Raw genomic sequence first — 17,950 nt, 5'->3', positions numbered from 1 at the left:
CCCCCACTGAAAGCCATGGCTCAGGCAGCCCCAAGAGAAAGCTGGAAGTGAGTATCTGTGCAGATGAGCCTGGCATCCTCAAGGCGGCCACAGTAGTAGATGGACAGACCCCAATGGTGGCACCAGCGTAGTGAAGTCTATATGCCTTGACACTGCATGTTGTCCAGGAGGAAGTGTCCCGTGCCCCCCACCCTGCAGAGTGGCCATTCCCTGGGCCGGCCAATGCTCTCCCCACAGCCCAGCTGCTGGCACACAATGTGGGCAGTGCCAATGCCCCAAAGGTTGTCACACACAGTCCCCCATGTGCCAGTGTGGTAGACTTCATGTGTCCTTTGCACTGGCTCCTCCCATCTGCCAACCTGACAATGGGCAAGTCTGGGGAGACCCAGAGGTTACCATTGGAATGTGATCAGCTCTTCCAGCAGATGCTAGTGGGATTTTTCTTTAGTTCTTAAAATAATACACACCCTAAGTTCTAAAACTCTACACTCTTGCTTCCTGCTTCTAGGTCTCACAGGACTTAGTCAAACTTGTGCTTGCAAATTCAGGGACTGATTTTTTTGAGGCTATTTGTGATTTCCAATATTTTGTTCCCTTATTCTCCTCATCTTTGGATTGGAAATATGGCAATTATAAGGATAAGAATAAATATCTGTTTTGAAACAGAGCCATCAAACTGATAAGCAATAGTGTGGGGATATAGGCAACTCAAGCTTTCATGATTTCATTATTACTGTAGCCCAGGTTCACAGTTAAAAACATTTTTCAGGATCCAGAGACTAGACAAGTGGCAGCCAGCTCTGTAACCTCTCCTTCTGTATCAGCTCTGTATTTTCTCAGTCCTGGGGTGACATGAATCTGGGTGGACACTGACATTACAGGGAATCCCCTAGGAAGATTCAATAATCAGGAAGCTTTAAGGGAAACAATCAAAGGATTACCAATGCTGGGGACCATTTCTGTCAATGCTGGAGCAACTTCAGCAGCTGAAAGGGAAAACCAAGGCGTCATCACAAGCACATCACCATTTTAAAGATTAAGCTCAAACTAGACAATGTCTCTACACCACTTTTCCCTCCCATGGGGGTGGTCCTCACTGCCTGACGGTAATTGGAAGGATCTATTTGAACTTTGCCAGGGTAGTATCATTGATGATCACTTGGGAGATTTGAGGCTACAAAGAAGGAAGGTGAACATTTGATGCCAACTGGACTCAGAGTTTTTATGCTGACACACCATGACTGTTTGAAACACTGAACACTAAGTCTTCAGATTTAAAAAAAATGGGTATCATTTTCCAGGAGGTTTTTCTAAAAATTCCAAGAAATGCAGTCGAATGGTTGGAGCTCAGATTTTGCATTTCTAACTCAGGTTTCCCCAAGAACATTATGAATTCTTGGTATAAAATTAGTTTTGCTTTACTTGAATTTAGAAAATTGTAAAATATTGATTGAGAAATGATGGAGGTCGTTGGGATTAGAATACCAAGCAGCAAAAGACAGAACATCATTCTGACAAGCAAGTAAGAAATTGGCCAAGTGAAACTGACCCCTGTGCCCAAAGCAAATGAAGCTAACTCTCAGGATCTGCATCCCCAGGGACTGGGGCTGGTTCCTGAGGCCCCTGTAGAAGGACCTGCAGGAGCAGTGGCCTGCTGCTGCTGCCGCCAAGGGTGGTGGCTGAGCGGGCTCTCTCCTTGGAAAGGTTTCTACTCCACGAGAATCTTCCATGTCACCAGCTTGCCTCTCATGAGCACAGCTCTGATTGCACACAGCACAAGGGCCAGGGAAATCACATTTGCTGCATTTCCAATAGTCACAAATGGTCAGATCTCAGCCTCAGAAAAACAGTTGCAAAACATAAGAATGGGGAAAGTATCTGTTAAATGAAAAATGCGTGAATGCTCCCCAGAAGTTGAAGAAACTATGGCGTAAAAAAGAAAAATAGTTACCATAATTACATTCCAAACATGCACAATGATATTTCATACTCTTTTCAAGTACCATCTAAATCACGTTTGAGTCTGCCTTTAATCAACACTATCCAGGCTGTAATCTAATAGTTACATTTAAAATGTGATTCTACCTCATCCAGGGGTGTATATTATTCTGATTAAGAATATGAAAATAAAAGAAACAAAATTCATGTTGGGATTGTGAAGATATGGCCCCGTAGGCAGTGGTGCCTTGTCAGAACCATACAGTTCAGCAGCAGCTGCTGAGATCCAGGTGGCGCTGCAGGTAGAGGGTCAGCTCCTGTCCCTGGGCCCTCCTGCCCCCAGGCTCTCCTGCCCCTCTGCCCTTCTGCCCCAGGCCTCCTTCCCCTATGCCCTCCTGCCATCTCTGGATTGCCATGGCCTCCATTGCATGAACCAACCCTTTGGTTCTAGAGCTAGTTTCTTAGAGTCCTGTTGAAATGCTCTTGTCTGTGGAAGAGATGACATATCAACCTACTGACACCAGCCTAGGGAATGGGAAACAGCCCTGGGTCTTTGCCTTCTGGGAGAGTGGAAGGGTCCGAAGCTCAGAGCATTGTCAAGGAAAGTTAAAGCTCAGAAGGGAGACCCAGCATAGTCTGGGGTCCAGAGACCAAGTAGAGGTAACGGCTAGCCACCAGCCAGCAAGTAAAATGGACATAAACTGACAGATACCTGGATGTCGAGCAGCTGCAGAATCTGCAGAGATAAAGGAAATGAGGGTGGTTTAATAACAGAAACTGGAATGGTAGAGTGGTTCAAAGATCATTGTTTCTGTTTAAATGTGACTCAGGGAAGCTTGGCACAAATCAGTCTTAAGCATCTAGGGCTGTCCCATCTGTGTTTATACAGCCAGGTGAGGGTTGCGTGTTGTCTAACCTGGCTACAAACTTTGAGGCTGTGATGCTGATAAAATTTGCCTTAGTAACTAACATAACAACAAAATGGTAATATTTTTGTCTATTTATGGTTTGTCAGATGCTTGACTAAATGTTCTATGTGGGTTGCCTCAATTAAACCTCCCAATAATTCCGTGAAATAAATTCCATGATTTTCTTTCTTTTGCAATTGATTGAACTTTGCAGGTGCTCAAGTTGAATGGGACCCTCCTATGTATTGAATAGCTGGGTGTATTTTCCAGAGTCTGAGCAGAAATCCACTGTCCTACACCTGGGGAAAGTTTTAAGGCACAGGGGCATTTCCAGACTCTATCTGAGGATCTTGGGCTTGGTTCAGGCAGCTGCAAAACTGGCCCAGGAGGGACCTTCACTCACCTGAGCAGATGACACCAGCATCTTCATGATGTCCACAGTTGTGGGTGAACCAACCGCTGTGAGGGCACTGCCCCAGGGATGACTCTGTTCCCGTGCAGTTGACATCATCAAGGAGGATGCTGCCTGACCCAGGGCTGAAGCTGGCTCCTGGGAGGGCAGAAACAGCCAGGCCACAGCCCAGCTGCCTGCAGACCACGTGGGCATCCTCTATGGACCAGTTGTCATCACACACAGTGCCCCAGACATTGGCGTGGTAGAGTTCAACTCGGCCCTCACATCTGCTGGACCCGTTCACCAGCCGCAGTTCCAGACCTTGTGGACATCACAAAGAACAACCTCACGAATCTCATCCACAAAGACCACCAGAGAAGCCACCATTTCCTGGGAATTGTGCACTGACAATTGAGGATCATGAATTCACTCCCTTCTTTATTTCATTTTGTTCAAGTTTGCCTTGGTACTGCTCCATGTAGTTTTTGCAGTTGGTTAAGAAATGGTTATTCCTTGCCATTGGCTGGACCTGGCCTGCCCCATGGCATAGCTGTTCTTTCCCTGGGTGTGGTGAAGTCTTGGTTTCTAACCTCCACAGGGTGTGTTGGATTTTTCACAAGAAGCTGTCATGCATACACTGTGTGTGTGTGTGTGTGTGTGTGTGTGTATGTGTATGTGTGTGTAAGTTCCTGTGTGCCCTTGCACACGTTGATCAAAAGACAGTAAGAGTAGCTCCCATCTCTGTTGTTCCTGGGATCAGTCAGTTATCTACATGTGAAGACATTCCAGGGACTGGAAAGAGCCATCACTGCAGGCTGCCCCCCCTATGTTCAAAGGACAGCGTTACAAAAGGGAGCAGAAGCTGGCTGTGCTTGGAACACAGACAAGGTGACCCCACAGGTGGGGATGTGTGAAGATGTGGGGTAAGCAGGCAACCTGGCCTTCCTGGGGGCCCCTTCCAAATCAGACCCTAAAAGCCATGCTTACATCTCACAGCCTCTTCTTTCCTGTCACTCTCCAATCACAGATTTTCCAGGTGAACCTGGACATTGGCAGCCCTTTCCTGGGCAGCCTGAGGCCATGGAGGAGGGTGGAAGTCTGGACGCTTCCTCCCATGGTGCTGGGATGATTGTGAACTAAAACTCCATAGAGGGAGGCCCAGTGAAGTGAGAAGAAAGGGTTACCTGTCAATGTGGACACCTCTGTTGGCTTTGAAAAAGATGCTGCAAAAGGAGAAAATTATACAACGTCTTGGGTGAGCATCAAACATTGAACTTTCAGCCCGTTGTGGGTGGGCTGCCCACCCTGTGGATTATCTGCAGACAGTTTCTGATTCTTGATGGGATTTCCTTCTCATGCCCTTTTTCTGGGGGCAGTATTCCTTCCACCACCCAACTGGAGTGTTAGGAAATATAAGCTTGAGAAAACCATGGCTTGGTGGCTGATTTTTTAATACATATATTTTATTTAATTTTTAATTTTCATTTTTTTGGAGATGAAGTCTCACTCTGTTGCTCAGGCTGGAATGCAGTGGCGTGATCTCAGCTCACTGCAACTTCCACCTCCCAGGTTCAAGTCATTCTCCTGCCTCAGCCTCCAGAGTAGCTGGGATTACAGGCACCCGCCACCATGCCTAGCTAATTTTTGTATTTTTAGTAGAGATGAGGTTTCTCCATGTTGGCCAGGCTGGTCTCAAACTCCTGACCTAAGGTGATCGGCAAACCTTGGCCTCCCAACGTGCTGGAATTACAGGCGTGAATGACCGTGCCTGGCCTATAGATATATTTTAAATTCAAAAAAGCATCCTTTGGGGACCTCTGTTGTTCAGTATAAGCTACCTGGTGCTGCTTCTAAATGCTTGGTGTAATTTCTCTCTTTCCCGGCTTCTCTCTGCATGTTGTACTTTACTCTTCTAAGGACCTGTCCTGGAAGAGCTGCTGGCTGAATTGAGCTGGAACTGTAAAGACCACTGGCCAAATAGAGCTGGGAGCAAACTATAATGTGATGCTTTCAGCTTTTCCATTCTTAACAATTCTGTCAAGTAGAGGGCAGTACCCAGAGATAAACCCCTGCCGGGCTCTGACCTTGGACCAGGTGAGGGTCACAGAGAGTGTCTGACGTCATATGCCCCGCCCACTGCAGGGCAAGCCCTGGACTGGATATTCACAAAGTGAAATCCCCTGGATTTCCTCATCCTCATCCAGAGGAGAAAATGGAGGCAGGAAGCAACTCAGAGATTTGTTAGAGGCCTCACAGCCAGTAAATGAAGAGGTTGGGAAGATAAGCCTAGGGCATTTGGATCCTAAGTAACTACCCTACTGCTTAGGGGGGCTTTGCTAGGGCAAGTTACAGCTCATCAATTCAAAACAACCAAAATTACCTGAGGTTGGGTAACTCACAGCAGCAGATGCTGCTAGGTAAGGCAGAGAGGCAGTGGAAGGCATAGACAGCATGGGGAGCTCATCTCCCTTCAGTCCACCTAAACCTGAAAGAGAGGTAGGCTTGCTTACTTCAGTCAGAAAGGTACCACGTCTTGTTTTGGGGAGAAACTGCATACAATCTGGCATCTAAAAATGGCCCTGAGTTACTTTGGTTACAACCACCAGATGTCCTGGATCACCGAGTTTGTGTCTGTCCTGTTGCCAGACGCTGCGACGTCATCTCCTTCCCTTCATCCTTCTTGTTCTTTCTTCTTCCCTTTCTTTCTTCTCCTTTTCCCTCTCTCTCTTCCTCTCCCTCTCTCTCCTTCCTTCCTTCCCTTCTTCTCTCCCACTCCTTCCCTTCCTCCCTTTCCTTTCCTCTCCTCCCCTCCCGCCCCCTCCCTTCCCTTTTTCTTCACTTCCCTTCTCTCCTCTTCCCTCCCTTCCTTCCTACCTTTTTCATTTTTAGCAAACTGGGGCTCCAGGGATGGCCCCTGGTGTGGAGCATTTGTTTTGCTAGTCAGTTTGGTTTTGTAATTCTTCCTGGGTATATGTGTGAGTCTTGCCTGGGAGTAAGTGTCAGCTCATAAAGGGCAGAACCGCATTTATCTCCAGGACATACGCCAGTGACCTCAGTGCAGGGAGGGAGCCAAAAGGCCCCTGAATGGGCTGTGGAGCTGGGAGCAGGAGCTCAGGGCTAGGATGAAAAAAAGCTCAGAGCTTCTGCTTGGTGGTCCATCCAGGCACCTATGACCCATTCCCATAATCTGCCCAAGGCCCTGGTTCCAAACCCCATGGCCCTTATAGCCCCAGCCCTGTCCTTTGATGTCAGTTGGCATGCGGCACCAGCTTCTATTTTGCTCAGAGCATTGATTCTGTCCCTTGACCTCTTCTGCTCAGAATGTTCCAGTAACGTCACTTGCTTCTTGCTCCTTCATCCTATCTCAGGAGGATGCTGCCAGGTCTAGATGATAAGTCAGTTTTCCTCTTCCCAGCCAAACCCATAAGGATGCAGAGATAGGTGGGAATTTTTGACTCCAACTACTGAATTTATTTGCCAAAAGTCAATCAAAATAAAACTGAGGAATAAGAGCTCTGGGCTAGAACCTGGGCTCCCAGCCATTAGAAAAGTTCTCAAGGTTGACCTTAAAATGAAGGGATCCAAGAGATGGTTCCCAAAGGTGTAACTCATCATTGGTGGGATATGAGTTAGTTTGAGGTGCAGTATCTTCTGTTTTAATAGTTGCATATTTATTGTGTTAAAATCTAAAAGTTCACATTTAATTTCACTCTGGTCAAGGATATTTTCAGATATGCATGGGTGTGAATTGATTAGATTAGAATGTTCACTGTTTAATTTTTGGACATTTTAAACATTGTTTTATGTTCACTGTTTGCTAACCTCCTAGGTGTGGCAAGTGGTCCTAGTTCTCCATTTTTGGTGTGATATCAAATTCCCTTGTAAAGCGAATTCACTTAAGTAAAAAATGAAGAGTCAAGTTAAGAGAAAGTATTAAGAAAATACAGTGAGAGCCATAGGTGGGTAATGGCTGGGATCATGCAGGGGACCTGAGTGGCCGCTGCTTGGGGAATAGTGGCTTGGGGACTGTCTGGGATTTCCCCATGGCTCTGAGTACAGTGGGGCGGAGGCTCATGGAGACAGAGGGAACATCATTAGCTCAGAATCAGGGCCCACCTGAGCAGATGACGCTGGCATCCTCATGGTGACCACAGTTGTGGGTGAGCCAGTCGCTGTGTAGGCACTGCCACAGCCTGGTTTCTGTCCCCATGCACCCAACATCATCCAGAGCAATGGGGCCCTGGCCTCTTGAGAAATGTGCCTGCCCCAGGGCTGCTACCGCCTCGCCGCAGTCCAGCTGCCTGCACACCACCTGGGCATCGCGCAGGTCCCAGCTATCGTCACACACTGTGCCCCAGCTGCCGTGGTAGTGCAGCTCCACACGGCCCTCGCATGGGTGGCTGCCGTTGGTCAGCCTGAGAGCCACATCTGGGAAAGACAGACAGGCCGGTCACTACCCAAGGGTTTCCCCTTTGCTGCTGTGTTGCAGAGGAATGTGGGCATTTCCTTAGAGCTGTCGAGCTTTGAGGGCTCCCCCTCCTTCTTGGGGAGGGAACCATTGCTGGTTAAAGCTGGCTGCAAAGGTGCTTCAGGTTTGACCTCTCACATCATGGTGATTTTTTTTTTTTTTGCCTGTGTGTGGGGTGTTTTTAAAAGCCTTTTCCCCCGACCAGATTATCTACTTCATAGAGGCCAAAGAGAGCCCCTGAAGTCTTGTGTAAAGTGAAAATCACCAAGCATGCAAACGCTGTTGCTGCTCTTAGTGTAGAATAATGTTCTTTAGACCAGGTGAAAGGAAGTGGCACATGGTTTTGAATAAAACAGCCTCCAAGACAGGGTAGGTCCAGTGTCTTTCTCAGCATAGTGTGAAGTACCTCTGTCATCCAAAGATGCACGTGATGTGTTATTGTAGGGCAGTGCTGTGTGTTCTATCAGCTTCTCCAAGCCTTATCCTGGAAATAAACTAAGAAGCTTGGGAAACCCCTTTCAAATCCCTAGTGCCCAGCTGACTGAGGCAGCTGTTCAGCTTCGCCATCATCACCACACAGGGCCGGGGGCTGAAACGATTTCAGGACTTACCGATATCATTTTCATCTTGCACAAGAGACTCATAAGATGCATAGAAGCCGATGTTGGTGATGATAGCATCGCTATGGAATACCACTGACATGTGGTTGTAGGAGGAGGTAAATATTGGGATCTTCCTGGAACAGAATCTCCCTAGCAAAAAAGGTTCACTTTGTGGGCCATCAAAGATTTCAACGAAGTCGTATGGACAACCATAGAAATCTTCCATTCTGTGAAGTAAAACAGTATCATTCAGAATCGGTCCACTGGGGCTTTCTTCCCAGTAAGCACTGCCCGGATTGGTTCAGGAAGTGATCAGGAAAAACTTTCTGAAACCTACATCTCTTCAAACAGGTTGCAGGAGATAATGACCCTATTGACGTGGGTAGTAAGTATCCTCCTATTTCTAAAAATCTTTTAATGTTTAAAGTTTTACTTCGATGGTATTTTCTAATATGTATTATAAACACGTGGGATAGAATTTAAGTGGTATTGATAGGCATATGGTGAAAAGTAAAATGTTCTTCCAGCTTTAACTACTGGTCCCCTCTTACTTCACTCCCCTTCCTACAAGCAGCTTCAGTGAATGGTTTCTGTGTATTCCTTCCAGAAATAGCCTATGCACAAATGGCTTCCTTACAGCTCATTCCACAGCAATACATACTGTGAGTGTACAGCAATATGTGGATGTACTAAAATCTGTTTAACTAATTCCCTATGGATGGACAATTAGACTGTTGCCAATCTATTGCTACCATGAGAATGTGCCATGATTATCCTCAGTGCACATGAGACTTTATCTGTAGACCAAATTCCTGGAACTGGAATTGCTGGGTGAAAAGATCTGTGCATTTAAAGTTTTATTCAATATTACAAAATGGGCCCTCAACGCCTAGTGTACTTTTGAAAATTAAATATGGATTTTTTTTTTTAGGAAGGAAAGGGGAGGGAGGTAGTAAAACTGGAGTGCATAACTGAATCAAGAGGAAAGCAAAGGTAGGAAATATTTACTCACTTCACCACTTCGAACGTAAGTCTCACATGAGCCCCAACATCTGCTTCTATGTCCCAAGTGCACACCACATTTGTGGGGTAATTTTTAGGATACCAAGGACTGGAGAAGGAGCCTGAATTATTTGTGAGCAAACCGCCACAGTGGAAATTTTCATCTGTAACAAACAGTGAAGAAAACCCATCAAAAGTGGGCATTTACTGGTGCCTGTGTTTTCAGGGGGTTCAAGAGGGGACAGAGTGAGGACAGAGGTAAGGAAGACTTGTTCTAGGGGCTGTTTTGGCTGATAGCTGGAAAGGTTGACTTCAGAGAGTACCCTGAGCTCCCAGTGCTGTCCTGTGGGCAATGAAGATGGTCAAATGTGTTTTCGTGAGGAGCAAGTGATGTGACATATGGTTGAAAGGGCTCTGTGAACCTATGTGCCCAATAGATCTAAGCTTGTAGTGTCAATGATACAGGAGCAAAGACAATGAGACCACAGCACCCTTTCTCAGCATCGCATGTTATAAAACAGCTGGTGTTAGAAAACTCCTGGTTGTACTGTATGCAAATCTCAGCTGAAATCAACACCAAAATAGCTTAAGATATCCAATTTACAGCGGAAATACTGGATTTGGTGAGGAATGTGACACTGTGAGCAAGGACTTTTATCCAGAATGTTCCTTGAAAATACTCAGAAACACTGACACTATAAAGCTGTGATTTCTCTGTGGCCCAAGGGACAGAGATGCCTCTGGCTCCTCCAGGGTTCAGACACTTGCACACTCCATGCATGGATGAGTGTCATTAGATAAACTTGTTGAGGGCTGACCTGGGATGTCTTTTTTTTCCCTCCAGCATCCTACAGTGTAAACATCCCTACAAGCAGTTACCCCTCTCCTCACAGCAGATACTGAATGACCAGGGATTGCATTCCTGTTGAATCTGAACTCTCCCTCCCTCCTACCATTCCGTTGTCCTCGACTGTCCCATGGCCTCACCATTTTGTCAACTCTACTGGGCTGCATTGCTCTTTTTATTTAGCAACAGAGAATTTAACTGGATGGGGTCCCAACCTCAGGATGTAAGTGTCACCAGGATTCACCACGTGAGGGACCTGGCAACAGGTAGAACTGTATAGAAAAGCCATACCTGTTCGTTCTACGTTTGGTTTGCCATCAACACCTATTCAAAGACAGAAGAAAGAATGAGAGATGGATTGAGTAAGGCGGTTACATAACTCATACAAATATTGGGTTCTTTTTTCAGGATCAAACATGTTCTTTTCTGGGCAGTTGGGAATGTAGTATCAAAACCCATCAATGTTGGTTACAAGATTGGCAGCCTATAGCAGTGCCCACGGGGGAAGGTAGCATACTTTCCTCTTTAGTCTCATGATGGTGCAAGTGAAACCTGGTATTTATTTGCTTTGGTCAGTTATTGGGCTGATTGAGCTTTAGACACAGAGCTGAGTTGTCTTTAACACAGTACCTCGGGGAGGTGTGATACTTACATAGTCCGGACCTGTGTGTGATCTTGGATATGCCTTTGTGGCTGCATCAGTACAATAAGGATGCTAATAGTCTACTTTATTAGTAGTGGTAGAGATTAAATGAGAATAAGAATGCACCAGTTTTAGCATAGAGCCTGGCATGGGTTCAGCACTTGTACATCAGCTACTATTCGCAGTCAGGTGCTGGTTGTCACCAGCACCACGGCTTATCATTGCTGGAATAGGATGGCTGATGGCAAACCCTCTATTTAATTACCACAACTTTTCAGGTGGGATCTCGAACAGGTGCAACACTTTAAGTGAAAGAACACTAACTCTTAAGCAAATTTACCTAAGCTGTTGGATTGAAGCCCAGGGCTCATTTCTGAGTTACTGCCTGCTGCTGTTGACATCTCCCTTCCCAGAGATGGCTGGTGGGGAGACTCTCTCCCTGGGTGCTTTGTGCCCCCAGGTGCTCACCTGAGCAGATGACGCTAGCATCTTCGTGGTGTCCGCAGTTATGGGAGAACCACCCTTTGTGCATGCATTGCCACACCTTGGCTTCACTTCCTGTGCACTGCACGTCATCCAGAATGATGTGGCCAGTGCCACCATCAAAGTAGCTCTGAGACAGGGCTGACAGGGCCTCACCACAGCCGAGTTGCTGGCACACCACCCTGGCGTCCGTCAGGTCCCAGCTGTCATCGCACACCGTGCCCCAGGTGCCATTGTAGGAGACCTCCACCCGGCCCTCACACCTGTGGCTGCCATTCACCAATCGCAGGGACATACCTGGGGGAAAAGCAAATGGGGCCTTCTGAACTGTGGTAATGTCTCCAGACTCTAGGACTTCTGCAAATAGAAAATGTTATCTAGCACTCAGACACCTATTCCTGTATTAGGCTGTTGGGCTCTAGGCAGGGTGGCCCTGGGTTCTGATTTGCCTGGAATAGTCCTTGTTTATGAATGTCATAGATCAATTAATACCTGTTAAGTATCTTAGAGTTCTTCTTAAGCTGTCAAAAGTATTCCAGGTGGAGGATAAATTACATGGTCACCCTAAGCATAAGCCATTGGGAACTTTAAAGTGTTCCTCAGATCCTGCTGCAGAACCTAAGAGCTCTCTAAGTGTTCTAGATGGTTTTCATATTAAATTCAGCTTGAAGCAGGTGGCTAGTTGAGATAGTTTTGTGCCAGAATGATTTTTCTATTGCATTTTCCTTTACTTCTTTGCAGAAGGAGGCTTTCTTTTGTATCCATCTACACACACAGTCAATGCAAACTATGTGATTTCAGGCCATCTGTTTCTTCAGCCAGGATGCTTTGCTGGAGAAAAGTGACAGAGAGTAGCAGAGAGGGGTGAGAGTGAGGTTGGGGGCTTTTAGTGTCGGCATGGATGTCACTCCAGATGTCATTAATGAAGGTCAGATTTAGAAAGCATCTTCTTTTTTAAAGAGCAATAGCATAAATCAGACCTAACTCCCAAGGTGTGTGTGTTAGGGTACATACCGCTCTCCCTTTCATCTTGCTGAACTGTGTTGTACAGAGCATAAAACCCTGTGTTGGTGATGATGGGGTCACTTCTGAACACTGCAGTCATGATATTTGAAGAAGAGAGAAACGAGAGCTCTGCCCCAGCACAAAACCGGCCCATGGACAGTGAGGCAGCCTGTGGTCCATCGAACAGTTCAATAAAGTCGTAAGGACACCCATAGATGTCCTCTAATCTGAGGACATGAAGGCAAAGTTAACATCTCCAAGGAAATCGGTAAAATGATTTAGATGGAGTCATCTTTTGCATAGCATCCAGCCAGAAACTGCAGTCATCACTGCTATACCCCCCACTCATCATTTGACCTACTGAATCCACCCTCCTGTCCTTTCCTGCTGGGACTGCCCCAGGTCTGGTGGGCTCTCATTTTCCACCTAGTCTATTTCAGTAGCTTTCCACCTGCCATTCTGACTTTCAGTCTCTCCTTCCCTCTTTCTTTCTACCAAGTGTCTCCTGAATGTCCCCCAACTCTTTAATTCAAATATCACCACTCTTTGGGGGTGATGGCAAAAGTCTAACAATGTCTCACTGGGTAAAATTCTCCAGAAGACCCAGAACAGGGAGAAACGGTGACAGCTGTAAGAGCTCCAAGGGTCTATTGACTCCTCCCACCAATGCCCTGTCCTGCCCTGTTCAAACCAAGTGTTTTATAACATGTTTCATCCAACCTGGATGATCAGAGAAGCTGACCCTGGCCATCCCACCTACTGCTGTCTTCTCCTTCTTTGTTTTCTATCCCATTATTGTGATGGTATCTTTTTTCCTCATAGAATTTTTCAACTTATCACTAGTTGAAATTGTCCACTGAGGTATTGGTTGATTTGAGTACCATTTGTCTCCTCATCTAGAATATAAACTCTGTGAGGCTAGAGATCTTGTCTGTCTTGGTTGGCACTATGAGCCTATTTCTAGTCTAGGACCTGCTCAATAAATTGAGTGGAGGCTCAATAAATATATGGTGAAAGAACATCAACACTGATCCAATATGATAAAAGTATGAGATATACATATTTGCATTTAAACAATAGTAAGTAGCCTTTGATGCCTACATGATGAATTCTCATTGTATAATATATACAAGATAGACATAATTACAGTTGTATACGAACTAAATACGGGATTTGAAAATCTGCTTATTGCAGAACACATCTGTTCCAGTGAAGTGAAAGCCAAGTGCCTCAAAATAACCCATTTTAATTTTTTTAAAGTAAGTGACTGAATTTGTGTGTAAGGTGACAATACTGTTGCAATAACAGATGACACTGCAACCTGATAAATCATTTCATCAGAAAACAGAATATGCTTTAATTAGCAAGAATGAAACAGTGTTAACAGTAATGTCAAAGACTGCAGTTACTTTCGCTCCTGCCTAATACTTTAAATATAGAAATTTTTACAAATTGAGGGGGAAGCAAAGTCCTGTAGGTGCTGAACTATATAAAAAAAAGAAAGCATCAGTGTAAATCAGAGTTTCTCAATCTCAGCACTATTGATATTTGGTCCTGGATAACTCTTTTCTGGACAGGGAGTTGGGGGAGCTGTCTTGTGCACTGCAGGACACTTAGCTGCATCCCCAGCCTCCACCCACTTGATGGCAGTGGTGCCCCCCAATTGGAACAATAAAAAATGTCTCAAGACCTAACCAAATGTCTCATAGGGGTATATAATCACTTCCAGTTGAGAACCACTAGTGTAAATAATAACTTTATGTTCTGAGAAAAAAAAAAGCAAATTTTAATAAATCTAGACTTTTAACATCAAAATTCAGAAATCAGCCTGTATGGTCTGGCTTTGGGCAACACTTTAAACAGCTCCTTAATTTGTGTACTCCAAAATTATAGTACGAAACTTATGTTAGAATAATAACTTTGACATTATGGGGACATGGGCTGTTACAACTTTTTGGAATAACCATTTCCCAGAAGTGATCAAATGAAACTGTGCCCTGAAACGTTAGAACTGTGAATTTCATAGATTTGAAATACATGGTACCAACTCTTCTCACATTGCTTTTGACAAATAAATGTATGTTGAATGAAGGAATAAATGTATGTTGAATGCATGAATGATAAATGTATTTTGCTCATAATGCTCCCTGACATTAGCTTCTGTCCTTTCTATCACAAATTATGTAGCCACCAAGTAAAGCCCCTCCTCCACTGAGTACCATTTTACATTTTTAAAAGCAGCATTTAACCATTCAGAGCCTCAACTGCTGTGGCCAATGATGACAGATGGAAAGCAGTAGCAGAGGTCTGGGCCATACTGTGGGACAAAGTCAGGAAGAGAGAATGACCCAGGTGCAACCCAGGATAGCAAGATGAAACCAGGGTTAAACATTATCAGGAAAAGTAATATTTTTGTTAAAATGTTATTCATATATATATATATATATATATATATATGTATATGTGAAAATGTGTGTGTGTGTATGTATACCTACATGCATATAAATATATATTAAAATAGAATAAATTCCTTAAAAATGAGTGATGGTTGGAAAAAGAAGTAGGATGCACAAAGTGCATGATGGGAGGAATGAATGAACTGTTTAATCTATACAAGAAAACTCTTAGTAAGGATATGATAGAAATTCTTGAAGAGAATAGGAAGCAGATTTGTGTAGCATCAGAGGGAAGAATGAAGATCAGACCATGAGGATGAGGAAGAACAGATCTGAGTTCAGATGGAGGAGGAAGCCTGGGTCTCAAATGGAACTGGTTAAGAGTGAAGGGGTGAGGTCTTCATGTGTGGGTTGTCCAAGCTGCAGCTCAACGGCCTGGTGTCAGGGAGGCCCATGGGGTGTTCTCTCAATGCACAGGAAGTTGAGCTAAGTGATTAAAAGACTGCAAGGGGAGAAATGCCAGATGTAGGTGATGGGGAGGAAGACAGCGAATCACACTGCCACGTGTGTTCCTATGCAACAATTTTGCATGTTCTTCACATGTACCCCAAAACCTAAAATGCAATAAAATAAATAAATGGGAAAAAAAAAGACTCCCCATAGCTCAGATAATCAGAGCAATTCTCTCCTAAAATGTGAAAGGATTTATCCTACAAAAGCCCACCTCATTGAGGAAAGAATGGATTCAAATCTAAACTGGCCTTAACAGTAGAGAAAGAAAAAGTTGCTTACTTCAGGCTTGGGATCATCAGTTCTATGTGGAATTTCTCAGCCACGTGTATCACCCAGACACACTCCACATTGGTGGGGTAGTTTATAGGGTACCAAGGGCTGGAGAAGGAACCTGATAGACTTGAGATTACTCCTCCACAAGAGTTAGTTCCTCCTGAAAAAACAGATGAGAGACCCATGGTTGGTTTCTTTAGGCACACATGTTGCATTTTTCCAGATATGGAATCCAGAATTCCATCAAGCTCAACAGTGAAGTCACTAAATGGGAAGGGATCATGCTGGTGTAGACACAGTTGTGGCTTGGCTGGTATGAGTGATTGTGCCACTGAGAGGGCATGAGGGAGGATGGAACATGCATGCTGTCATCCACAGGCAGGACCCTATAATTGATTGCGAGTGATACTGGAAATGGGATTGGACACATGAATGTAGCATGTGTGTAGTGGGGGCCGCCTGTACTCCTTTAATGCTCCCTCCAGTCTCCTGCCATGCAAACCAGCTCAGCTCAGATGTGGACAACCCACCCATTTTGAGGGCTCCATCCCACCCATTGCCCCTGTGGTAACAAGGGCACACAGAAGTTCATTCTGCTTTTATGAATTATCAAAATGATTCTCTGCAACTAATACTGTATAGGTTGTACTTTCAGTGAAAGAGTTACCTTGTGGTATAGGGGCTGGAGGAATGGTATCTGCAAACACCAAAACCAAAGAAAATCAGGAGAGAGCTTAGCATTCTAAAACCATCTTATACTTAACCACAAATGAATGAGCCTGTTATTACCCTTGAGTTTTAATAAGTGGTATAAACACTCATTTCTCCCTGATCTGGAATGAAGCCTCTGTCCTTCTTTCAGCTGATTCATGAGGAAATCACAAACCACACACAGTTACATGACTTGTTTTCTCTCATATCTAGGTTCCACAACCCAAGAGTTATTCTTGGGTTGACCAGTTACTAGAAATTAACAGTAACATCACTGGGCTTATGACCATACCACTAAGCCTGTAGAAATTTACCAAGTGCTGAAATTCAGGAAAATAAAAATCAGAAAGCTGAGAGCCAGGGTGGAACAAGGCAGGTTGGATATGTATTCCACTGGAGAAAGATGGACCTTAATGGGGAGCTCCAATGAGTATGTAAGGTCCCTTCTTTTTCCTTTATCGTGTCTTCTTGGCTTTGATTTCTATGTGGCATACACAGTTTTCCTTCAGTATCCATGAGGGGATTGGTTCCAAGACTCCATAAGAATATCAAGATCCACAGATGCTCAAGTCTCACATAAAACATAGGAGTATTTGCATAGAACCTATGCTCACCCTCCAGTATACTTTAAATCATCTCTGGATTACTTATAATACATAATGCAATGTATTATAACACTACATAAATGGCTGTTACACTGTATTGTCCAGGGAATAAAGACAAGAAAAAAGTCTGCACATGTTTAATACAGACATAACTATTGATTTTTCTTCTTGAATATTTTTGATCCACAGTTGGTTGAATACGCAGATGTGGAATCATGGAGACGGAAGGCCTGCTATATGTCTATATTCTATGTATGTCCTCAATCCCCCCTTGCATGGCAGGTGCTGAAGGAAGGGCAGCTATGAAAGCCTACTCATGGGAGTGCTGGTATTTGTTTGGGTTTTACACCAAGAGTTTGGTGTGGGAGGAATTTGAAGCAAACAGGTCAGATGTCTTTGAGAACTTCTTTAACCCCATTGTCTTGCTCCTGGGCCAACACCCCAGCAAGATGCAGAACAGTGAAGGTGATGGATGCAGTCAACTTACCTGTCATTAGTCCTTTGCCAGAAGAAGTGTAGTATATCACGGGAATACATTTTTCACTAACTTAAAGTGGCTCAGAATCAATTTTCTTTTGTTAACATGATTGGTATGCAATATTTATCTCAGAGCATTAAATGACAAAAGCCTTATATTTTTGTGTCTTGGTAAGTATACAATGTTCTATCAATAAGCGCTTTTTTGGATTTGTGCTTACAATGGGATACTATTTAGACATAAGTGGTAGCATTTTCCTTCATAGTTTCCTTAATTCCATGACTCATTCTCTTTTCCAGCCAGCTATGCATCCCTGCCTCAGAAAATGAATATTACAGCAGAGAAGAGAGAAAGGCTTTCTGAGGTTTGAAGCCCCAGGCTCCAAGAGGACTTGGGCCTAGAGCTGTTGATGAACTGAAAGCCATTCCCTGTCCTCCTGCTGTCTTTTCCTCCTCCCAGGGCCCAGGCCAGAACAGACTCCTTACTGGGGAAAAAGAGGAAAGCCAGAGGGAATCAAAGAAAGTATGGCTGCTTGTTAGACCCAAGAAAGAGTTCTGCGTGTTCTGCCTCCCCTTCAGAGCAGCTACATAATTTGTGGGTCTCAGTGCAAAATGGAAATGTGGGGCCCTGGCCAGGGATGGGGAAATCACTTTCCCTTCTTACAGGTTACTGCCCCAACCCATG

General features: G+C 44.7%; 2 protein-coding genes across 3 annotated transcripts in view; both read right to left on the bottom strand.

The window, feature by feature from the left end:
* Nucleotides 1-1,676: 1,676 nt before the first annotated feature.
* On the bottom strand, nucleotides 1,677-9,941 carry LOC116554064 (putative DMBT1-like protein). Of its 2 annotated transcripts, XM_032281910.1 has the most exons (7): nucleotides 9,323-9,941; nucleotides 8,320-8,537; nucleotides 5,621-5,725; nucleotides 4,425-4,463; nucleotides 3,250-3,561; nucleotides 2,651-2,674; nucleotides 1,680-1,923 (listed from the first exon to the last, which is right to left on the bottom strand). In XM_032281910.1, exons 1-7 carry the CDS (start codon nucleotides 9,514-9,516, stop codon nucleotides 1,826-1,828), a joined length of 990 nt encoding a protein of 329 aa, XP_032137801.1. In that variant the 5' UTR covers nucleotides 9,517-9,941; the 3' UTR covers nucleotides 1,680-1,825. The 2 variants fall into 2 exon arrangements, with proteins under 2 accessions (XP_032137802.1, XP_032137801.1); XM_032281911.1 differs by lacking the exon at nucleotides 4,425-4,463 and having other exon boundaries at nucleotides 1,677-1,923; nucleotides 2,645-2,674.
* A 28-nt stretch (nucleotides 9,942-9,969) lies between these two features.
* Nucleotides 9,970-17,950, bottom strand: part of LOC116553671 (putative DMBT1-like protein) — a 52,749-nt gene continuing 44,768 nt past the window's right edge. The window contains exons 22-26 of the mRNA XM_032281129.1: nucleotides 16,140-16,169; nucleotides 15,479-15,632; nucleotides 12,300-12,517; nucleotides 11,271-11,582; nucleotides 9,970-10,483 (exon numbers count right to left, since the gene is read on the bottom strand). Of these exons, the coding sequence (XP_032137020.1) occupies nucleotides 10,335-10,483; nucleotides 11,271-11,582; nucleotides 12,300-12,517; nucleotides 15,479-15,632; nucleotides 16,140-16,169 (863 nt within the window). The 3' untranslated portion in view covers nucleotides 9,970-10,334. The remainder of the gene's footprint in view (nucleotides 10,484-11,270; nucleotides 11,583-12,299; nucleotides 12,518-15,478; nucleotides 15,633-16,139; nucleotides 16,170-17,950) is intronic.

Source organism: Sapajus apella, unplaced genomic scaffold (genome assembly GCF_009761245.1).
Source record: "Sapajus apella isolate SASKATOON/1434 unplaced genomic scaffold, GSC_monkey_1.0 scaffold13, whole genome shotgun sequence".
NCBI classification, from domain to species: Eukaryota; Metazoa; Chordata; class Mammalia; order Primates; family Cebidae; genus Sapajus; species Sapajus apella.
The sequence above is the reverse complement of the archived record's forward strand: the minus strand, read 5'-3'. Positions and strand labels throughout refer to the sequence as shown.